The sequence below is a fragment of the Daucus carota genome, chromosome 7, assembly GCF_001625215.2.
Source record: "Daucus carota subsp. sativus chromosome 7, DH1 v3.0, whole genome shotgun sequence".
Classification (NCBI taxonomy): domain Eukaryota; kingdom Viridiplantae; phylum Streptophyta; class Magnoliopsida; order Apiales; family Apiaceae; genus Daucus; species Daucus carota.
In genome coordinates, this window is record NC_030387.2 from 41,540,900 (window position 1) to 41,560,091 (window position 19,192).

General features: G+C 30.9%; 1 protein-coding gene across 2 annotated transcripts; it reads right to left on the reverse strand.

Annotated features, from left to right (window-relative positions):
• Nucleotides 1-564: 564 nt before the first annotated feature.
• Nucleotides 565-13,486, reverse strand: LOC108196557 (peroxisomal (S)-2-hydroxyacid oxidase GLO4). 2 transcript variants are annotated; one of them, XM_017363892.2, is made up of 13 exons: nucleotides 13,269-13,400; nucleotides 12,672-12,713; nucleotides 11,188-11,336; nucleotides 10,979-11,103; nucleotides 10,856-10,902; nucleotides 5,283-5,360; nucleotides 4,902-5,026; nucleotides 4,643-4,703; nucleotides 3,087-3,149; nucleotides 2,845-2,914; nucleotides 2,412-2,512; nucleotides 1,049-1,153; nucleotides 565-965 (listed from the first exon to the last, which is right to left on the reverse strand). In XM_017363892.2, the coding sequence occupies exons 3-13, from the start codon at nucleotides 11,325-11,327 to the stop codon at nucleotides 786-788; spliced, it is 1,095 nt and encodes a 364-aa protein (XP_017219381.1). In that variant the 5' UTR covers nucleotides 11,328-11,336; nucleotides 12,672-12,713; nucleotides 13,269-13,400; the 3' UTR covers nucleotides 565-785. The 2 variants fall into 2 exon arrangements, with proteins under 2 accessions (XP_017219381.1, XP_017219380.1); XM_017363891.2 differs by lacking the exon at nucleotides 12,672-12,713 and having other exon boundaries at nucleotides 13,269-13,486.
• Nucleotides 13,487-19,192: the final 5,706 nt, after the last annotated feature.

Below are 19,192 nucleotides of genomic sequence, written 5' to 3' on the forward strand. Positions count from 1 at the left end.
ATTTTATTGTTAACTACATTTAAAGAATTCTAATAATCAGTATATAACTTAACATATTTCAAGGAAGTTTAAGATACATAATATTATAATATACAAATTATGTATATGTGTATCATTATATTATATATAGATATACTATTTATATTTTTAATTTATAAAGTTATGATGTTATGTAATATTATTAAGTGTTATAATTATTTTTTTATTTTATAATGTTTATTTTAACATATTGACATAAATATAAAAATGTTATAATTTTGTTATAGTTTTATAAAATGCAACATTGATTTTCATGCATAGCAAATTTATTTAAATGTATTTTAATTATATATTCAAAAAAGTAAAAAGATAATATTTTAAATATAGCTGATAGTTATAGCTAACCCCATTGGAGCAAAAATCACTACAGGTTCAATAAAATTTTAGCTAAGCATCATTTAGCTAACAGTTTTCAATGTTAGCGTTGGAGATGCTCTAAGGGAAGGAATATGTTGGAATTATGTTGACTCAGTCTACATTGACTTGGTTGTTGCTGTAGTATAGGTCAGATTAGTTTCCTTAGCAGCAAATAATAAGCTAGATAATATTACTAGATAATATCTTATACAGAGTATTTTATTTTACAGAGTTTGAAGTCTGCTGTTCTATGATAGATATTGTCAAGACAAGTAGCAATAATAAGTAAAAAGCTCAATTTCTTCACTTAAGGAGTTAATCATTTAAATTACCCACCTATGTGACAATTTTACTGCAGTCTATTGTTTGTAAGCATTATAAGAAACGAATCATATCTTGCATTGGAGTCTATCATACCCCAGCCTCACATGGCTTCTGGTAATATCCTTCAGAGCAGGGCATCCAGAAAGGGCCATGGTAAGCTCAAGCTCATCTTTCAACATTTCAATGACTCGTCTAACCCCAGATTCACCCTTTGCTGCCAACCCGTATATTATCGGTCGTCCAATCTGCCATTGCAAAATATAAAAAAAACAAATCCCATGATCATATCGAGACAGAGTGTAGATATATTTGTCACCCATAATCTTACCAAAACAGCCTGAGCACCCAGTGCTAATGCCTTAAACACGTCTGTTCCGCGTCTCAATCCCCCATCAAAGAGGACAGGGATTCTTCCTCTAACAGCAAGTACCACCTGCACAGTGAATTTTAAATTAATTATTTTAATTTATATAACTCAACAATTATAGAGAAAAGTTATATGGAGACCATTTTTTTTGGAGACCGTGGAGACCATTATGTTCTGCAAGTAAAATATTGCATAAAAACATTGCAAAACTAATAATTTTGCAAATCAAAACACATTATTTTGTGAAGTACGTACTACAAATATCACGAATTCATCAAAATTATTGAAGAACATCTATGTTTAATAAGTAGAATGTGTATGTTCTACAAATTGAACAAATGTTCTGCAAACTAAACATATTCCGCAGGACAAAACATTTTGTAATATTCTACATGCAAAACATACATGATATTCAAGATTTTAAATGATGTAAAGATCTTTGTACAACCTGTTTTTGCAAAATTATGAGTTTTGCAATATTTTTATGCACTATTTTACCTGCAGAACATAAGTGGTCTCCACGGTCTCCAAAAAAAGTGGTCTCCATAGAACTTACTCCAATGAATATATATTAACATAATACAGGCAACATCTCAAATAAGAGTGACAGAACTGTAAGAACCTAGTAATATAAGAGCAGCCCACTTTTAGGCCAACTAATAAATTCAACTCCCACGTATCAAGACAGATGTATGAGCAATCCAGTATAAACCCACTCTACTAAAGCCCTTTCTTTTCAACAATATATTTGCAGTCAGATTCTAAAAGAAGTTCACCAAAACAAAAGCAAATTTGTGCCATTAGTGATGACCAATACAGCAACAAGAAATGCCTTCTAGCTGGTTTCGATGCAAAAAGGCCACGTTCTAAGCAGCTTTAGTTACCAAACTTAATTACATAAAAACAATTGTGCATATACCAGTTCTAACACCCTGCAATTGGTGGGCTTTATTTGATGCAAGGCCTCAAATAGGTTCTGCCACTTGCCACAATGGCATAGTCTTTCCACTCAGACCTCTATGCAAACAACAATTATAAAAACAGTTCCTCACCACAAATTCACATACTGAACTCAAATATGAAGCCAGAACTGAATCTGCGTACAGTCTCCATTTACGATTACTGAGTTAAATTTCTCAACAGGAAAGAAAAACCATGTTGGTATGCAGAGTGAATATCTAATGACTCAAAGATTTGGAAGATAAAAACGACAGTATTACAAATTAACAAGGCATACAAAGCTTTACCATATAATCTCCTCACCAACTACAAACAAAAAAGAAAAAAAATCAAGCAAATATGATTAGTAGCAACTTCAAGTCACCTCTTCCAGAGCATTAATCGTTGCAGGAGAATAATCTAGCTGCCGTGCCCCATGATTAGAGACGATGATTCCCGCAACACCTGATTCCAAAGCTTTTATGGCTGCATGTATTCCAAAAGCTCACTAGTGATGTTCCTCAGCATATTTAATTTAATAATGCTTTAGACTAATATCTGGACATCATCAAAAGAGTTGCGTTGAACATATTACAACCATGAAAAATGCGCTAATCTAGTAAAAGTGCATTGGTTTAAGTTGGTGAAGTTATGCTAATGTTCTTTGCTCCAAAGACAAACTAAATGGTAGCATCTGCCTCCAACAAACTAGAATTGCAATGAAGATGTTAAGATTTTGGATTCTTATGCATCCCCAAAACATTTATGATTTATACTATTAAGGGATCAAAATTCACAAAGATAACATGTGAACTTACCATCCTCACGGGTAAGTACCCCTTTCAGTAGAATTGGCAATTTTGTAATAGATCTTAACCATTCTAGATCCTGCGGTGAAAGAAACTGCTTGATGAACACTGATAGGAAAGCGCATGACCAGTTACTTTACGAATTTTAGATGTTATTTTCCCTACTTTCAAGCACGGTTAATGCTTGTCCATAAGTACAATGCTGATACTTTCTTAATTTCCATAATGTAACAATAAACTTTATACTGTACCTTCCATGAGAAAGAAGCATCAAGGGTCTCTGATGCATAAGCTGCAAGGTTTGAACCCTTGTCCTGAAAATGATATAAGCTAATAACTATAACATTTATCACTCTCTATCAAAAGCCGAACCCTGCAGTGCCATATTTTGCTTATTATTATTTTAATTTTTTTTTTGCATTGAATTTAATTACAAAGTCTACTAGAATCCTATTACTTATGATTCCAATCACAACATGCTATCATCATTCACGTAATATTATATAAATATACTACTCCATAATGATCGTTTTATTAGACCTCTGTCCACATTGTTATTCATTATTGTATGGTAAATTATTTACATTAGACTCTTAGCATCTACATGTTTTTAATTATTGGAGACCTTAGAGACAAATATATTGTTATAAAAATGCTTGTTTTGTTTGCAGATCATATATGGCCTTTCCATTTAACTTTTCCCAATATATATATATCGCGCTCAAGAGAGAACCGGTCCTTAAAATAGAACCATAGAACCACTAGGGTTCTGCTGCAGAACCCTAAATTTTAAATAAAATTTTAGGATCTAAATCTAAATACTTGTTTTTTTTTCATGTTTTTTTATCATTGTGTGTGTTCAAAAATAATTTTAAAATATAATACATGGATATTGACATTTTTTGCATGTGAAGTTCTGCTGCAGAACCCAAACTAATACTAGAAATAAGGTAAGGGTTCTATGGGTTCTCTCTCTAATGGTTCTCTCTCGAACATGACCCATATAATAAAATAAAAAATGTTAAAAGTAACTCATGTATTACACCATCAAGCACCCAAAAAAACTCTTGTACCGCACAAGATAAAGTTAGTATGTATATGTAGTTGAAATTTAGATTCTAAAAATCTCTTTAAAATTTAGAGTTCTGCAGCAGAACCTTAGTGGTTCTATGGTTCTATTTTAAGGACTGGTTCTCTCTTGAGCGCGACCCTATATATATTATAATATTTAAGTTTATATTATATTTACAATTATTGCAATATAGATTAACCTAAACATTTTTACATAGTATCACTTTTAAAGGTCGTCTTTTTTAACGTAAGCATAAATAATATCTAAGATCCTATTTTGCATAGTACCCATTTTATTGTTTTAATTTAATCCTAAAGACAAATCAACAAAGACTATACTCTTTAAAAGATCTTATCCCAAAAAGCCTAAAAAGTCCTTACATCTAGCAAATCAAATTATTTTATGTTAAACCAACCCATATGAATGACTACCAAAGATGTAATATTTCAAATTTAATAATAGAGTATCAAATAATAATAAAATGTACGGTTTGTTCGGGTAAGTGCATACTCAAGTAATATACATGAAAGGTGGTCATATAAGTAAAATATTGAAAGATTTGCGCATTTGCCTGATTTCCCATTATTACCAAGAAAACCATTTTCTCAACTACCAATATAAAATGCTAGGTATATTTGCTATTTGAAATTTTTTTTCACATGATTAGGTCATCATTGGTATTAGTCTGGATACGACAAAATAATTCAACAAGCTAATATATATTCAACTACTCACAGTTGAGTGGATGTCAGTTGACAAGAGGCCTTCAAAATTCTTCAATTGAGGTGCAATCATTCTGCATAAGTATTTCAAAGTTATAATTTGATATATATATGTGCAAGAATAAATGCAAGTTGTACTGATAGAGATCTAAACTAACACCCTATACTCAACTACAATCATATTTTGCATATATAGTAGAGACTAATTGCAATAGATGATGGCAGATGAACATCTGCGACGACAAGATAAAAGATGGGAAATGAAATATGACTTATTCTTTATGTCTGCTTCCCGTCGACCAAGTTTAGGAGTGTCAACAGTGAGAACGATGGCTTTGAAGCCATTTCTTTCAGCTCTTTGCACCATCAGTGCTGATATATCACGTCTTTTAAAAACCTAAGTAGTTGACAGATGAAGAATTAACAAACAGATAGCACAGATATTAGCACAACGAAAAACAGTTCCATTTCGAGTCATAACATTAAGGTATGAAAGTTATAATATTGACGAGTATGCGATCATCATTAAACAGTTGCCAAACAAAGATAATGACTTCAATGGGATGGAGAGCATTAAGCAAAGAAACTAGTGACTGTAGGAAAGAAATAAAAATATTTGCTACTATAAAAGATTTGAAGTGGGAGGAAAATACATATAGCTGAAAGAAGCGAACACCATCACAGCTGGAAGCAACCTCCTCCACTGTGCAGGTAGAGTTAAATGATAACACCTGAAATGAAAAACAATTCAGTGAAAGTTACACAGCAAGGAAGAGATTAAATATCAAAGTGGTCATGAACTAAGCCTCTCGTATCAAATGTTTGATGATAGTTAAAGGGATCTCATAAATTCCTTATAGTGATAAAACTAAAATATTGATTAGAGACAAAATTTTAACTCTGACGTGTGTTGTGACATGGACTAACCGGAAAAACGTGGAAAATGAATACAGTACCTCTTATAAAAATATGAAATTGAATTAAATTATGACAAGCTATCATGCATGCATATTACATTCTTTAACCATAACAGACAGAAGTCTAGTACATGTGGATAGAAAACAATTAAAATTTTATTATAAAAGACATTTATTGTAAGCAAAATAATTTGATAAATAATGCATATTATTGTTCAGGTTTATTTTTTCATAACATATAAATCAATAACACGGAAATTAATTGATACATCCCTGAACTATTCGGGTTTTATTGTCCCGTTCTCTGAATAAGAGATTTCTCATTCCGTGTAACACCGCAATATTTTATAATAATAATTTCAAATATTTTCTTGGTTCGTAAATAATTTATATATTTGTTACCTTATTTGGTTTAATATTATTTTATTATTTTGCAATATTAAGTGCTAGTTTATAACCTGTAATCTTATCTGTTTTGTGTGAATCAAGTTAGCGTAAAATTTCTGTTTAATTCTGTGTGCAAAATGAATTACGTGGTTAATTGTTTCGTGGTACAGAAAATTTTATGTGACATTCCACATATCCAATTCTAAAATATTTAATTTTGGGAGTCTCCATTAAATTCATAATCTCTTTAACCGTTTGGTTATTATTAAATTCTCAATTTTCGAAATCTTGTTAAAATATTATTTATTAAAATTCTTGCCTTTAAAACTTACGAAAACTTCTAATTACAATTTAACTCTATGACCTTGGATTTGTTATTGTTTTTTTATTAGCAGCAGGGGCAAATCAGTATATTGGCTAAGTAAAAGAAAATCCCCGGGGCTAAAACACCTCTCCCCAATTTCTTTTTCTTTCTGCAAGTCTCTCTTTTTCCTCCAGTGCTCTCCATTCTCTTTAACTCTTTCTCTCGGCTCTCTCTCATTCTCTCGGTTCTCTCTCAATTTCCTTATTTCTTCTATTTTCTTATTCGTACTAGCTTGGGCTTGGTTGCATGCCTCGGTAGAGCTCCTCCATGGGAGTTTCATGGAGGATTAGCAATTGCATGTGGTTGTTTGTGGAGGGATAAGGGATATGGCGACTGGGGGTTACCATGGGTAGAGGACTCGAAGCAATCTGAGTCTCCTCATGTGTAATCGATCATGGCAATGACCCGAGGGGAGCCATGGTCTTGGATGATTAAATTTATGTGTCGATATGTGTTTTGAATGGTTATTTTAGCTTGCATGTCATTAAAAACCATAAGATCGAATGTGGTTATATGAACACATAATAGAAAGTCATTAGAAGAATAAGGTTTGAACTTATTTGATGAATTGCCTAAGTGGGAAAATGTGTAATCTTGCTTGTATCAAACCGGCACTGTTTTGCATGCTAAAGTTTGATGTGAAATAGTATAAATCTTCGTGTAAGCTTACTGATTTGGTGTGTATTTTAGGGTAAGGGCTAGTATTAAAAAGGAATCACGTGATTTTGGGAAGGAAGCGAAAGATAAGTAAGTGTTTTAGTAGATTAGTCATATGTAAATTTGATGCAGATTCTTGGCTCTGTTTGGTGTTAAATTGTGTATGCTTAGGTTTATAATAAAATTCAAACTCCTCCGTGAAAACATAGTATTAGGTGTTTAGTATGTGTACCAAAAAGAATTATATGCATTGAATGTTTAGAAGTTGAGATATAAATTTTACAAGTAGATAATGTCATGATCCCTGCTGCAACCTCTGTAACTTTACATGAGAATATCAAATTATGGTTTTGTTTCTTTCATAATACAGTAACATGAGTTTACTATAACTTTCATTCTTTAAGTTTGCTGAAATGGTGCATGCAACTATTTTATAAAATTCATTTTTACGAATATGTCAAATCTGCCAGTGCCTGCCTTGTTTTTCTAATAAAATCATAACTTAAAAAATATAAGTGATAAATTGTTAAAGTTTTGTGTGATGGTTAGATAATTCCAGGCATGATCTTTTCTGTGTACATTGCTAAGTGAGTAGATTGCTAAGTGAGTAGACTTGGTTTGTTATGCTATAATTTGAGCTAAATAAGCATACTACTGCTGAATTGTGCAAAACAGTGAACTTACACTTCAATTTCCCGTTTCGTTATTTGACCTATTTGTACAAGCCTTATATGGATAGAAAGATCCTTGAATACTCATCCTTTCTTGTTTGATATGGATTTGGATATGAGATAGTCTAGTGGTAGAAAAGTGCAATTCTTTCAGCAGATGCTCTGTGGGTTATATGCTTGATTAAATGCTCTAAATGGATAATTGAGTTGGTTACCTATTGTGCAATGTGTGTATGTGCTTATACCTGTAAATATACATATCCTTGTTTGGATGTTATGTGTAAATACTATATACGTGAATTATATCTAGTAATTAATTTTAATTTCATTTCATTTTATATTATATTATTCTATTTTACTCTATTTATTTTGTAATCGTTAATTAGTATTATATACATATAATAACTATGTATTGATTAAAATAAGTAATAATGTTATTACTTTTATCGCGCATAGGTAATGTCAGGACGAATAGTAACACACTTCATATTGTTTATAGGTTCTAGTAGGCGAGCTGGAAAAGAACTAGTTGAGAACCAGTGAAGTAAGTGGTTGCTAAGCAGGAAAGCTTTTGTAAGGCAAGTAACGTTCCTAAACTTTGAACTATTGTTTTCTTTCTACCTTTCTCAATACCATTGTTATTTTGTTTCGTTCAAAAGTATTTACATTGATGTGAGCCTATTCTTTCCTAAATATTTGATATGCACTTTATCTTGATTTAGAACCTTTGACACTTCTATTGATTCATACCTATACTTGATCACCCATTGCGATTCCTTAACTTGATACTTTATCCCTCGATCCTGTTATCACATAATTTCTTGAGGATGTAACTTTACAAGGAAAATGATTGTTACTTATAGCTAAATTTCCTAAACTTATAAATTGGTTTCCAAAAATAGATGCTTTGTTCGGATGGGAACAAAGTAACATGATTTTATTGATAAATGCTTTGTTCAGATGGAATCTTAGTAAAAATGGATTTGGATATGATTTGCGCAAAGAAATAACTAGAAAGGTTTGTTTTTAACCATGGCGCCGGTTGTAGTATTGTTTTTATAGGCCAAAGTGTGCCTTGAATCCATTATGAGACATTACGGATGGGCATTGTCTGGGGCTCTAACGTGACTGATCATCCGTTTTAGCCCACGCGTCTTTATAATTCCAGTTCAATATAATATGTTTCAGAAAAGAAAATGATAATTGTTTTTACGCACGGTATTAAACTTGTTAAGAAGGAACATATGATGCCTTTGATTATGCATTTTGCCATATTTCATACTATGCCCTGGTGTATTTAAATTTCACTTGCTGATCAAATTTCTTTGTGCTCATATTATTGCTTCCCACTAACCTTTCAGATACCTTCACACATGGCAAGACTAAGAGTCACAGCTAGGAAATCTAGTGCTAGGAGGAATCTCATCGCACCCATTCGACCAGAGGTGTATGACTATCAGTCGGGTCAGCTGGGAAGGAATATATTAGTAGTGTGTTAGATAACAAGTGTAGTTTTATTTTAATCTTTTGGTAAGAGATGTATTATGTATGTCTCACTCGACAGCTCTGATGTAGTTTGGATGTAATCCTATCTTAGTACTTGGACATATTATGTTCCTCGTTAAGGGGTTGTGACGATTATCTGCATGTTAATTTTAAGTTTATCTGGTTTTAGTTTGTCGTGTGGCACCAAATCTTCTAACCCCGGATTTGGGGATGTCACATTCCGAGTCCTTAAAGTTTTAAATTTTTAGTTTACATCCCCATCATTAAAAATATACTGACAAGTGGCAGCTTTTTTACACCTCATCAACTGATTTGTAGGCTAATTAAAGACAAAACGAAAATAACGAGAAATAAGAAATTAGGGGGAAATTATTCACTAGTCAACTGAGATGAAATCAAGTGGGAGTAATATCACAATAAGCTCAAGACTGGATTCCAAAGCTTCATTTGTTTGCAAACGTGGATTTGACCGTCCAATTTTGACCTCTCACAAACCAAACAAGGGAGAAGGTAATAAGAATCCTAATTACCTTATTTGGAACCCTAAAGTCCTAAACCCTTTTCTATATTTCAACCGAGTAAAAAACGTTTTAGAAGTTAAGTGTAGGACATGTGATTTGTTTTGTACTTTATTTTCTCTTTAATTTTCATTTTTTTTCCTTATTTCTGTTAACTTCGCAAATGAGGTGTAACAAACTGCCAAGTGTCACAAATATTCTTATGTTGTCAGAATATTTATAACATTAAGGACTTAAACTAAAATTTTTGAAATGTGAAGGACTAGAAATGCGGAATCTTTTGTTCAAGGACCTGGACAATAACCTGAATAGTTGAGGAACGTATCAATTGATTTTCAGTCAATAATAAGTATTCTTTTTGTTATAATTTTTTTAATTGTGACAATATAATATAAATATTAAATTTTTATTTCTAATAGATCTTTGAGATAATATATTTTGTGAAACCTTTTTTCAAAAAAAAATATAACAGCTACAAATCAAATTCAAAAAATAGAAAATATATATAATAAAAAAACAGACCTGGATACTAACTTATTTCACAACATGCATTCTTTTACTAAATCAAATTCTTCTCTGTACTAATCATTTTATCTTCATCAATTTTCTGTAACTTCTAGCCCTACTCGGGTCATCTCTGACACAGCCACTTCCTGAAATTTGACTATCCGTGAAGACCCCAAACTAAATCTCTTGTTTTTCTTAGTTACTTTGTTAATCTTCATGAAATCCTATCAATTTATAAATTTGATAACAAGGGTTTAGAGTTGGGGATTTCGGAATTAGGATTTATGCCTAAAAGTTTATTTAACGAAGCTTAGGGAAGAAATAATCAAAGTTTTCGAATAAAATGAAGTAGAAAAATCCAGAGAGATGCTGCAAAATAAGAGGTGACGAGGCATTAAAAATCCGTAGATTGAGATGATGATAACACGTATCAGTAAATATAGATGATGTTTGTGTGTGTGTGTTATAATTTCATATATACACAAAATCTACTTATTGTGTCTACTGACATGTTCTACCATGTCATTTTGTCTAATCAATGAAAATGGTAGTAAAAAATTTGTCAGTCATAATTTTAAACCAGCAGTTTTTTTAGCACTTGTCAATTTGAAAAAAATCCTGTTATTATCACTAAACAATTGATCCTAGGGCCTCTGTTCACTTTGATATTTAACTGATCAGAAAAGTGTTGGGAATTACCATTATGGTGTTACATGCTGCTGCTGCTCTGGCTGTTGCAACCTCCCCTGTTGTACCGTAATAGAAGTCAAAAAAAATAAAAAATAAAAATTGGTAATAGATCTTTGTGAAAAACTGAGAGACCTTCAGGGTGTGCAAACTGATGCATAGCAGTAGGAGCAACCATAATAGGAGCTGATAACCTGTAACCCAGTATGGTGGTTGACATATCTATTTTGCTAACATCTACAAGAATCCTTGGCCTGATACTGATAGTAAATGAATGTGAGTTTATAATATATCACATCCCCGACTAACAAAATTTGAAAAGGCAAAAAAGTGTGGTAGCTTACTTGATTCTGCGAAATGCTTCGACATTCTCTTTAAGTGTGTGCTGGTCCTCAGCACCCCCAGAGTAGTAGTCATAATACATTTTTGGGAGGACCCCTTTTGCGATTTCATGAAAATCACTCAAATTGACTGGGTCGGCCATTTAAATATCCTAATACATGAGGAAGGTATATAATAATACTTCTGGCATCAAAAACAAATTGTAAATGGTACTGTCACAGAAAAATATGAAATCACCAGAATGTATTATTAGGTTGGGGTGATTGAGCATGATCAGTGTTCTGTATAAATGAATTTGTGTCATTTAATCTTATTATTATTGTTATTATCTTCTTTATATCAGTATATTTATATAAATACAATTTGGTTTTAGTGGATATGATTTTATAATGTATTTTTCCTGGTTTAATTAATTTGTGGTCTCTCACTCTTTTCCTACTAATGCGGTGGTGGTACTAGCTGATATTTGCTAATTAATTTTGTTAATTGGTTTTGTAATGAGAATTAATTATTTTATCATTTTTGATGTAATGATCATGAAGTCCTATACTAGCTTACAATCTTTGTTTATCAGTAAAGTCCGAGCTAGTTGGTTGTACTATTTTATAAATACTTTCGTGGGCATTAAGATTTTATTAATCATTTTTAATATATTTCTTTAGGTCAGCACTTCGATTATTATTATTATATATGTAGGTGTACTTTAACACTAAAATGTAGTTACTAGATTTAGATAAGGAGCATTAGCGGTATACCTGATCCGGATATTTTACTGCTACTCCCTCCGTCCGCTAGGTTCTTTATGTTCACTGTTTGCACGCATTTTGAGGCTCCTATAAAGTATAGTTCCATAACGGTTTTTTATTATTTAATTTTTTTGAAATTTTTATTCAAGGAAAAAAGTTAAAAAAATATTATGGAACTATACTTAATAAGAGCCTCAAAATGCGTGTCAAAAAGTAACGTAAAGAACCTGTTGGGACCGAGGGAGTACCTCCATACGTATATCAGGTACGGATTCTATTTCCTTCCTCTTTCTATTTAAATAATAAATATTTATTATGTTTTTTATTGTGTCTATAGGCTCTAATGGAACTGATACAGGGCGATAAGAAATCACCAGAGTGAAAGTCCATAGGCCTTCCCATACTAACTGGAGTATCGACTCGTTTGAGTCTATGTGATGGAAATAGATAAGTTTAGGCCAGTAGAACAGAATGTTTTAAAGTGTAGGTTCCGATACATATATCACTATAGCTAAACTGGAAAAACAAAATTTTTAGTGAAAACTGCCAACTCAATTCTATGACAAGGTCAAATTTAAGGGCGTATTATGTATATAGCAAGCATGCAAACAATATTATAAGAACAAATGATTGAATCCAAATCACAGAAGATCAGAAGTTATCTAGTACTACTAATAATTTATATACCACAGAGAGAGAAGCAAAGTTAAGTTTGAGGGAGAGAAAAGGTATAAACTTACAAAAGATTTTATATGTGAAGTTCAGTGGTCCAAAATTTGGCCCTGATTACATATTCCGATTAGAATAAGCGGAATCAAGTCAAAAAAGCGGTTTTTCAAAAAATCGGGTCAAACATCAGGTGAGATGGGGATTAATTGGTTGAAGCAGTCAAAAATGGGTATTAATCAGTCAAAATTCAGTCACTAATATTTTTCAAAATAAAATTAACGAAATTAATAAAAGTTAAAGTGGTTAAGTTAAGTTTTCTTGTAACATAGAAGGACATCTATTTGTGTAAATGAATTAATAGATTTTGGGCATTTTATCTCCAACAAGAGGGACCTTACAAATTGAAAGGACTTGCAACAATATCTCTTTGAAGATTAAACAACTGAGGGTATATCATTCCAGAACATGAAATTTATAAAAGCGATGGAAAAAAGTAAACCCCACCCGAAAACGGAGAATATACAAGAGGGGTAATATTGTTTGATCAAGGATTAGGACAAAGCTACTTAATAATAGTCGAAAACCCGTTGAACCTGAGACTAACATAATTACAATTCAAGAACAAGAGTTGAACAACTTGAACAAGAATAATTACTATAATATGATACCTCCTGTGTACAGAAAGAAGCTGCTGTTATATCTTGTTGTGATTCTCCTCCAAGTCCTTCTGCTCAAACATCCACTTGTTTTCTCCGCGCTCACAGATTTTAGTTTTACTACAAGGCAACGATAATATCCGACACTCCCTTGTTATATGAGTAGTTTTTTGCTTTTTGCGGCCAGAAAACGTGGAAAGTTTTATAATAAATTCGAAGCTCGGGACGTTGGAAATTTGTGTATCACGACCCTGATTTTATATATATAATATTTATTTGTCAAAAAATATATATATAATATATTTTTATATATTATACTAAATAAATTATTAAAAATAGATAGTTTTTATAATATTATTAAAATTGAAAATAATCTTTATTTTTATTAGTCGATTATAATTATATTATAATATAATATATTTTATAATTTTAAAATTGTCTTTTATTTATATTATAAATCGAGTTAGTAGTTTTTTTTATTAAAAAATATATTATATATTATAAAATTACTATTATATTATTAAAAAATAAAATTCCCCAAATCCTCGGGAGGATCCTCGTTTCTCGTTCTGGGCAGGGATCAGGGAGGAAAAGACTCCCTATTCGGGGTTTGGGGCGTGGTCAGGGATGGGTATTGAATTTGGGGATCGAGGGCGGTGATAACACTCCTCGACCTCCGAAATGCCCCGCGCCCATTCCCAATTACTCGGTAGCGATAACACCCTAAGTGACTTTGCAGCAGATTCTTTTTTATGTACTCCCATGTCCAATTTATTTTTATATAACTTTTTTCATTTCAATATTCTTATAAAAATTAATTCATTAACTTAATTTTTAATTTTATTTAAATAAAATTCAGATATTAAATTTATTTAGTGAAATAATTTTAAAAATAAATTATATAAATATATTTTACAAAAACATACGTTCGACAACAAAAACATTAAAATATGCGCAACAGCCTATTCTCAATGTATACTCCCTCCATCAATTTTTATTTTAGGATGTCTCATCATTTATATACATATCAAAAATAGTAACTTTAATTTGATAATATAAAACACAACACCTTCACTATTTTCTTTCAATGTCTATATTCTATAATAATATAAAACACTATTACATATTTACATTTATTACTTTCCCTCACTATATCAAATCTGTTATTAAATACAAATTTGGTCCCATCATTTTATATAATTTTCAATTTAACTTTTATCATTTTGTCAGGCATATTCTTGGTCTCCGGGATATACAATTGGTTGGTGTACTTATATTTCATCAATCACTTAGTTGAACTAATTGTTAAATTGATATCTCATCTCATTTTATTAAAAAAATTTAAAAAAAGTTATATACAAGTGTGAATACCTCATATTATTTTTTACTTAAATTTATATTATTTTTAATAAAATAATTGATAAGCATTCATAAATTTTATAGGGCAATTTTGGTGTATAAATCTCACCTCACTTACATGTATATATAAAATATATACTTTTCTTTTATAATCATGTGTATGGGTCATGTTCCTCTTACAACCTTTAGCCTAAAAATCCTTATAACCTTCTCGTATTGGTATTAATAAGTGTTCTGCCGCAGATATGCACATGTAAAAAATGTCGTGTTTATGTATTATATTATTAAATTATTTTTGAACACACACAATGATGCAAAATACATATATTTAGATTTAGATCCTGAAAATCTTTTTAAAGTTTTGGTTTCCGCAGCAGAACCTTAGTAGTTCTATGATTCTATTTTAAGAATAAGTTCTCTCTTGAACGCGACTCTCATGTGTGCGTGTTGTGTATATGCGGTCCTACTCTACTGCAAACCAAATTAAAATACAAACATGTGATCGGAACAGTTATATATAGTGATTATTTCATTTTCTTCACACAAATACACACACACATTACCTTCCGATCATCACCACCACCGTTAATTCCGGCCACCACCAAACTCGTCGATTTACTAACAAATAGGGGGCAATAATTTATTTATATAAAAATACAACAGAACGAGCATAGATCTGTTAAAAGATTGTATAGATCTAAAGATGGGAAAAAGAGATGAACGTCAGTGGAGAGATTGTCAGAGAAGATGAACGAAGATGAAGAGAGAAAGAAGAAGCCATGAGTAGTGGGGGTGAAGTTGAAAGCATTATGTTTGAAGAGATGGGATAACGACGATGGAGATAGCGGTGGCCGTGGAGCTAGGATGGGGATAATGGGGTCAGTTGAGGGTGACGGTGGCTGAAGTAAAGATAGTGGGTGGCTGGGTAGAAGTGGGTTTCATTTAGTGATTGATCGAAGTGATTTAGTGATTGTGTTTAGCGACTAGGGCTAATCTTGTTTTATTTAGTGATTAATCGAAGTAATTTACTGATTGTGTTTCCTTGATTGGGGCTAGTTTTGAGGTTTGTCGTTCAAGAGTTATGTTATTAAACTCCATACACAATAATTATATTATTTTATTGTGTTGGATTTTCATCTTTGTTCTGAAACTGAACTGGTTTATATATATATATATATATATATATATATATATATATATATATATATATATATATATGATATTAACCTCCATAAACACTTATTATATTATTTTATTGTGTTGGATTTTTAAATTTTTAATCTTTATTTTGAGTCTGAACTAGTTTAAGTTTACATGAGTTATGTCTAGTTTGACCCAGTTAAACTCGTAATTGAGTTAGTAATGTAAAATTAGCTCATGTTACAGTCCAAGTTATCCGTCGAGTCTCTCGAATTTTAGAACACTAAATTTAAAGAATGAAAAATAAAGAAATAATCACAGTATAAATTGTTAAAGAAATTATTAGTTTGTTAAATACAGATAAACTAGTTTCCCTCTATTTGATGGTTAAAATAAAATAAAGTAACGGATGTTCGATTGAACGATCGATATATTTTTCGAAGATAATTGATTGAGTGTTAGTAAAACATAATGATAAACAAGATATATAAATATGTTTATGTTCAAGTATTACAATGTTTAAGAATACTAATTACATTGAGGGAGTTATAAAAACAAATATTATGGATATTTAAATCATTTTTTTTTTTACTTATATTCGCCTGTCTTCTAGTTCTAGATTGTGTAGCTTGGGGACAGGGGATCGGGACTTGACACATATTTTAAGGTTCATGCAAAGTGTAGTTTCATAAAATTATTTTAAGATTTTTCTTCTAACTAAAAATTTAATGTGTTTAAATATTTATATAAAAAATTATGACATTATGTTTGATATGTGTCTTAAAAGGCATGTCAAGCTGATGTAAAAAAACGGTAAAGAAATGAGAGCGACATGGAAAGTATACTTTATATGTATATATATGTCCCTCAACATTAAATCTTTAGTTTTTTAACGAAAAGCGAATAATTTAGTAAATAATTGAAATTCAGTCGAAGGAAACTCTCGAACGGTCAATTACAACTTGATTGAAAAACAAAAACGGATCTAAAATTGTATTACATGATCATATCAAATAAACTTCAATCACGCAATGATTTCATGAGTCAAGATATATAAATGATGCGTATAAATTTTATGTTTTTAAATAGGATAAACACGTTTTTATTTAAACAAACATCTACATTATCAATACCCAATATTATATAAACTTTTAATATACGAATTATGTTATGTCAATCCAATTTGAATGGAAGTCTAACTATATGTCAATAATGGCTATGAATATTATTAACTATTTTAAAATTTTAATATTTAAAAATCGGGTTAATTATCAACTAGGTCACTTATTACGCTAGAAAATATCAAGTGGGTCACTGTGAAATTTTTGGTCTCATTTGAATCACTAGAGTCATAAAAAATATCAAATAGATACCTCTAATATCTTTTCGAGTAGTAAACTTTATTTTTCATTGAGTTTCACACATTTTTCTTTGCTGTTAGTATAATCAAATGAAAGGTTATGAATTCTAGTATTTATGATAATATATTTAGATTTTAAAAAATTCATTTATTATTTATTTGATATAAATTAAACAAAATAATTATAAAATTAAAAAAATTCAATTGGATTTTATGCCTTACGGGTTGCTGTTAACTGCGGTTTTTGAGCTGTATAGTATTCCTATGCCTAGGGGCCATGCTAATAGGATTGACTACTGTAATGTTGAAAAGATAGTAGTTCCTAAGGTCCCACTTGAGGAAATTAAACCGTATAGGAGTATTCCTGTAGGTAGAGCTAAGGAAGAAATCACGCATGACTACATGAGGGAAAATGAAATCCTTAAAATAATGCTAAAAGATTCAAATGATAAGATTAAGGATTTAAATACTAAATATTTGGAGGTAACTACTGAGCTAGATAAGGCTAAGGGAAAAAGAGTAGCACAAGAAATTACTTATGAGGAAGTTAACTCTGAGATTAATAAAATGATTAAGGAAAAAGAGTTAATTGCCTCTGCTGTTGTAGATGATACTGGGTCCCTGCCTGAGATAAATGATTTCTCCTCTGAGCTTGGAGTGGTTACTGATGTTCCCTAAAGTTGTTATGTGCACGTGGCTGTTGGGTGACTGGATGTTCGTTACTGTTGGTTGACTTGCTTTTAAGTGGTTACTGTTCGGAAGAAAAGTTCTGTTTGTTTCTGTTTCTACTTTTGTATCAGGATGTTATCAGCTCGTGGAGCACTGTATCTATATAACCCATGCAGGTTATTTATTCTTCTTAAATCAGTGAACCACACTGATCTAGAAGAATTAATTTTGGTACTATATATTAAAAATCCTGCTTTATATATTCTGTCTTGTTATTTAAATTTCACACATGCACACACTTGTATTATTTCGCATGTGGAAATAACGGATGGATTTATTTCGATTGATAGAGAAAATAAATATAGAAATTCGAAAAGAAAATTCTCTCAATCTTAATATGAAATATTATTCGAATATGGATTGATTTCCAAAAGAAAAGGAAAATTCGAAATAAATAAAACGGAAAAGGAAAGTCGAATCCCTTATACAAATTCGAATATGTTCAAGAAAAAGGATCATTGGAATATTCTGAAAATTCGAGATTCGAAACTTTAATTCGAATAAAAGAAAAAGGAAAAGAAATTCGAATACGTTATTCATATTTTGTTTTTCGAATCAGCAATCTCCTCGAATTATTCCAACAAATATACAGTCAGCTCATATGACTTCAAGCATATGCATAGAATCTTTTATCCTATACGTATGGAAATTCAAATATATGTTTAAACTTATATTTGGGACTTATTTCAAAGGGACGGATGTTTTTAAGATATGTTTTTGGTACCTTTTTCAAATAAAAGGGGAAGAGAAAACGTCAATTTTTTCTAGGAAAAGAAGATATGTTGAACGTTCAAAATTTAAAATTTTGAAACTTCCAAAAATAACGATCTATTTTAATGTGGTACTAATCAATGTTTTTGCAGGAATTGTCCTAAAAACTTTGAAGGATTACTTGCTCCTATTTGTATAGATAAAAATGTTTTTATTCATGCATACACGTAGGGGAAGCACACACTTGTAAAATTTAAATTTTATGTTTATTTGACAAGTACCAAAAAGGGGAAGATTGAAAGGATATCTTCGATATAAATTTATTTATATTTGTTTTGGTATTTGTGATAAACATTAAATTTAAATTCACTTAGTAATCCTCCCAATAGGTCATTGATTTAATTGATTAATCAAAAGTTAAGAGTTATTTTTGGCAAGTCATTTTAAAATACTTGTTTATTCCTTCGTACTAAAAATACATTTATTTTTAAAGGAATATTTCTGTTTCGCAATATGCGTGTTGAGGAATCGTAAAATATGATGTCCTTCATCTTCCTATTGCAACATTAAAATACATGAAGCTCGAAAAAGGATTATCTTTATGTGATATTCTTTAGACCACTCATGTGACATTAAA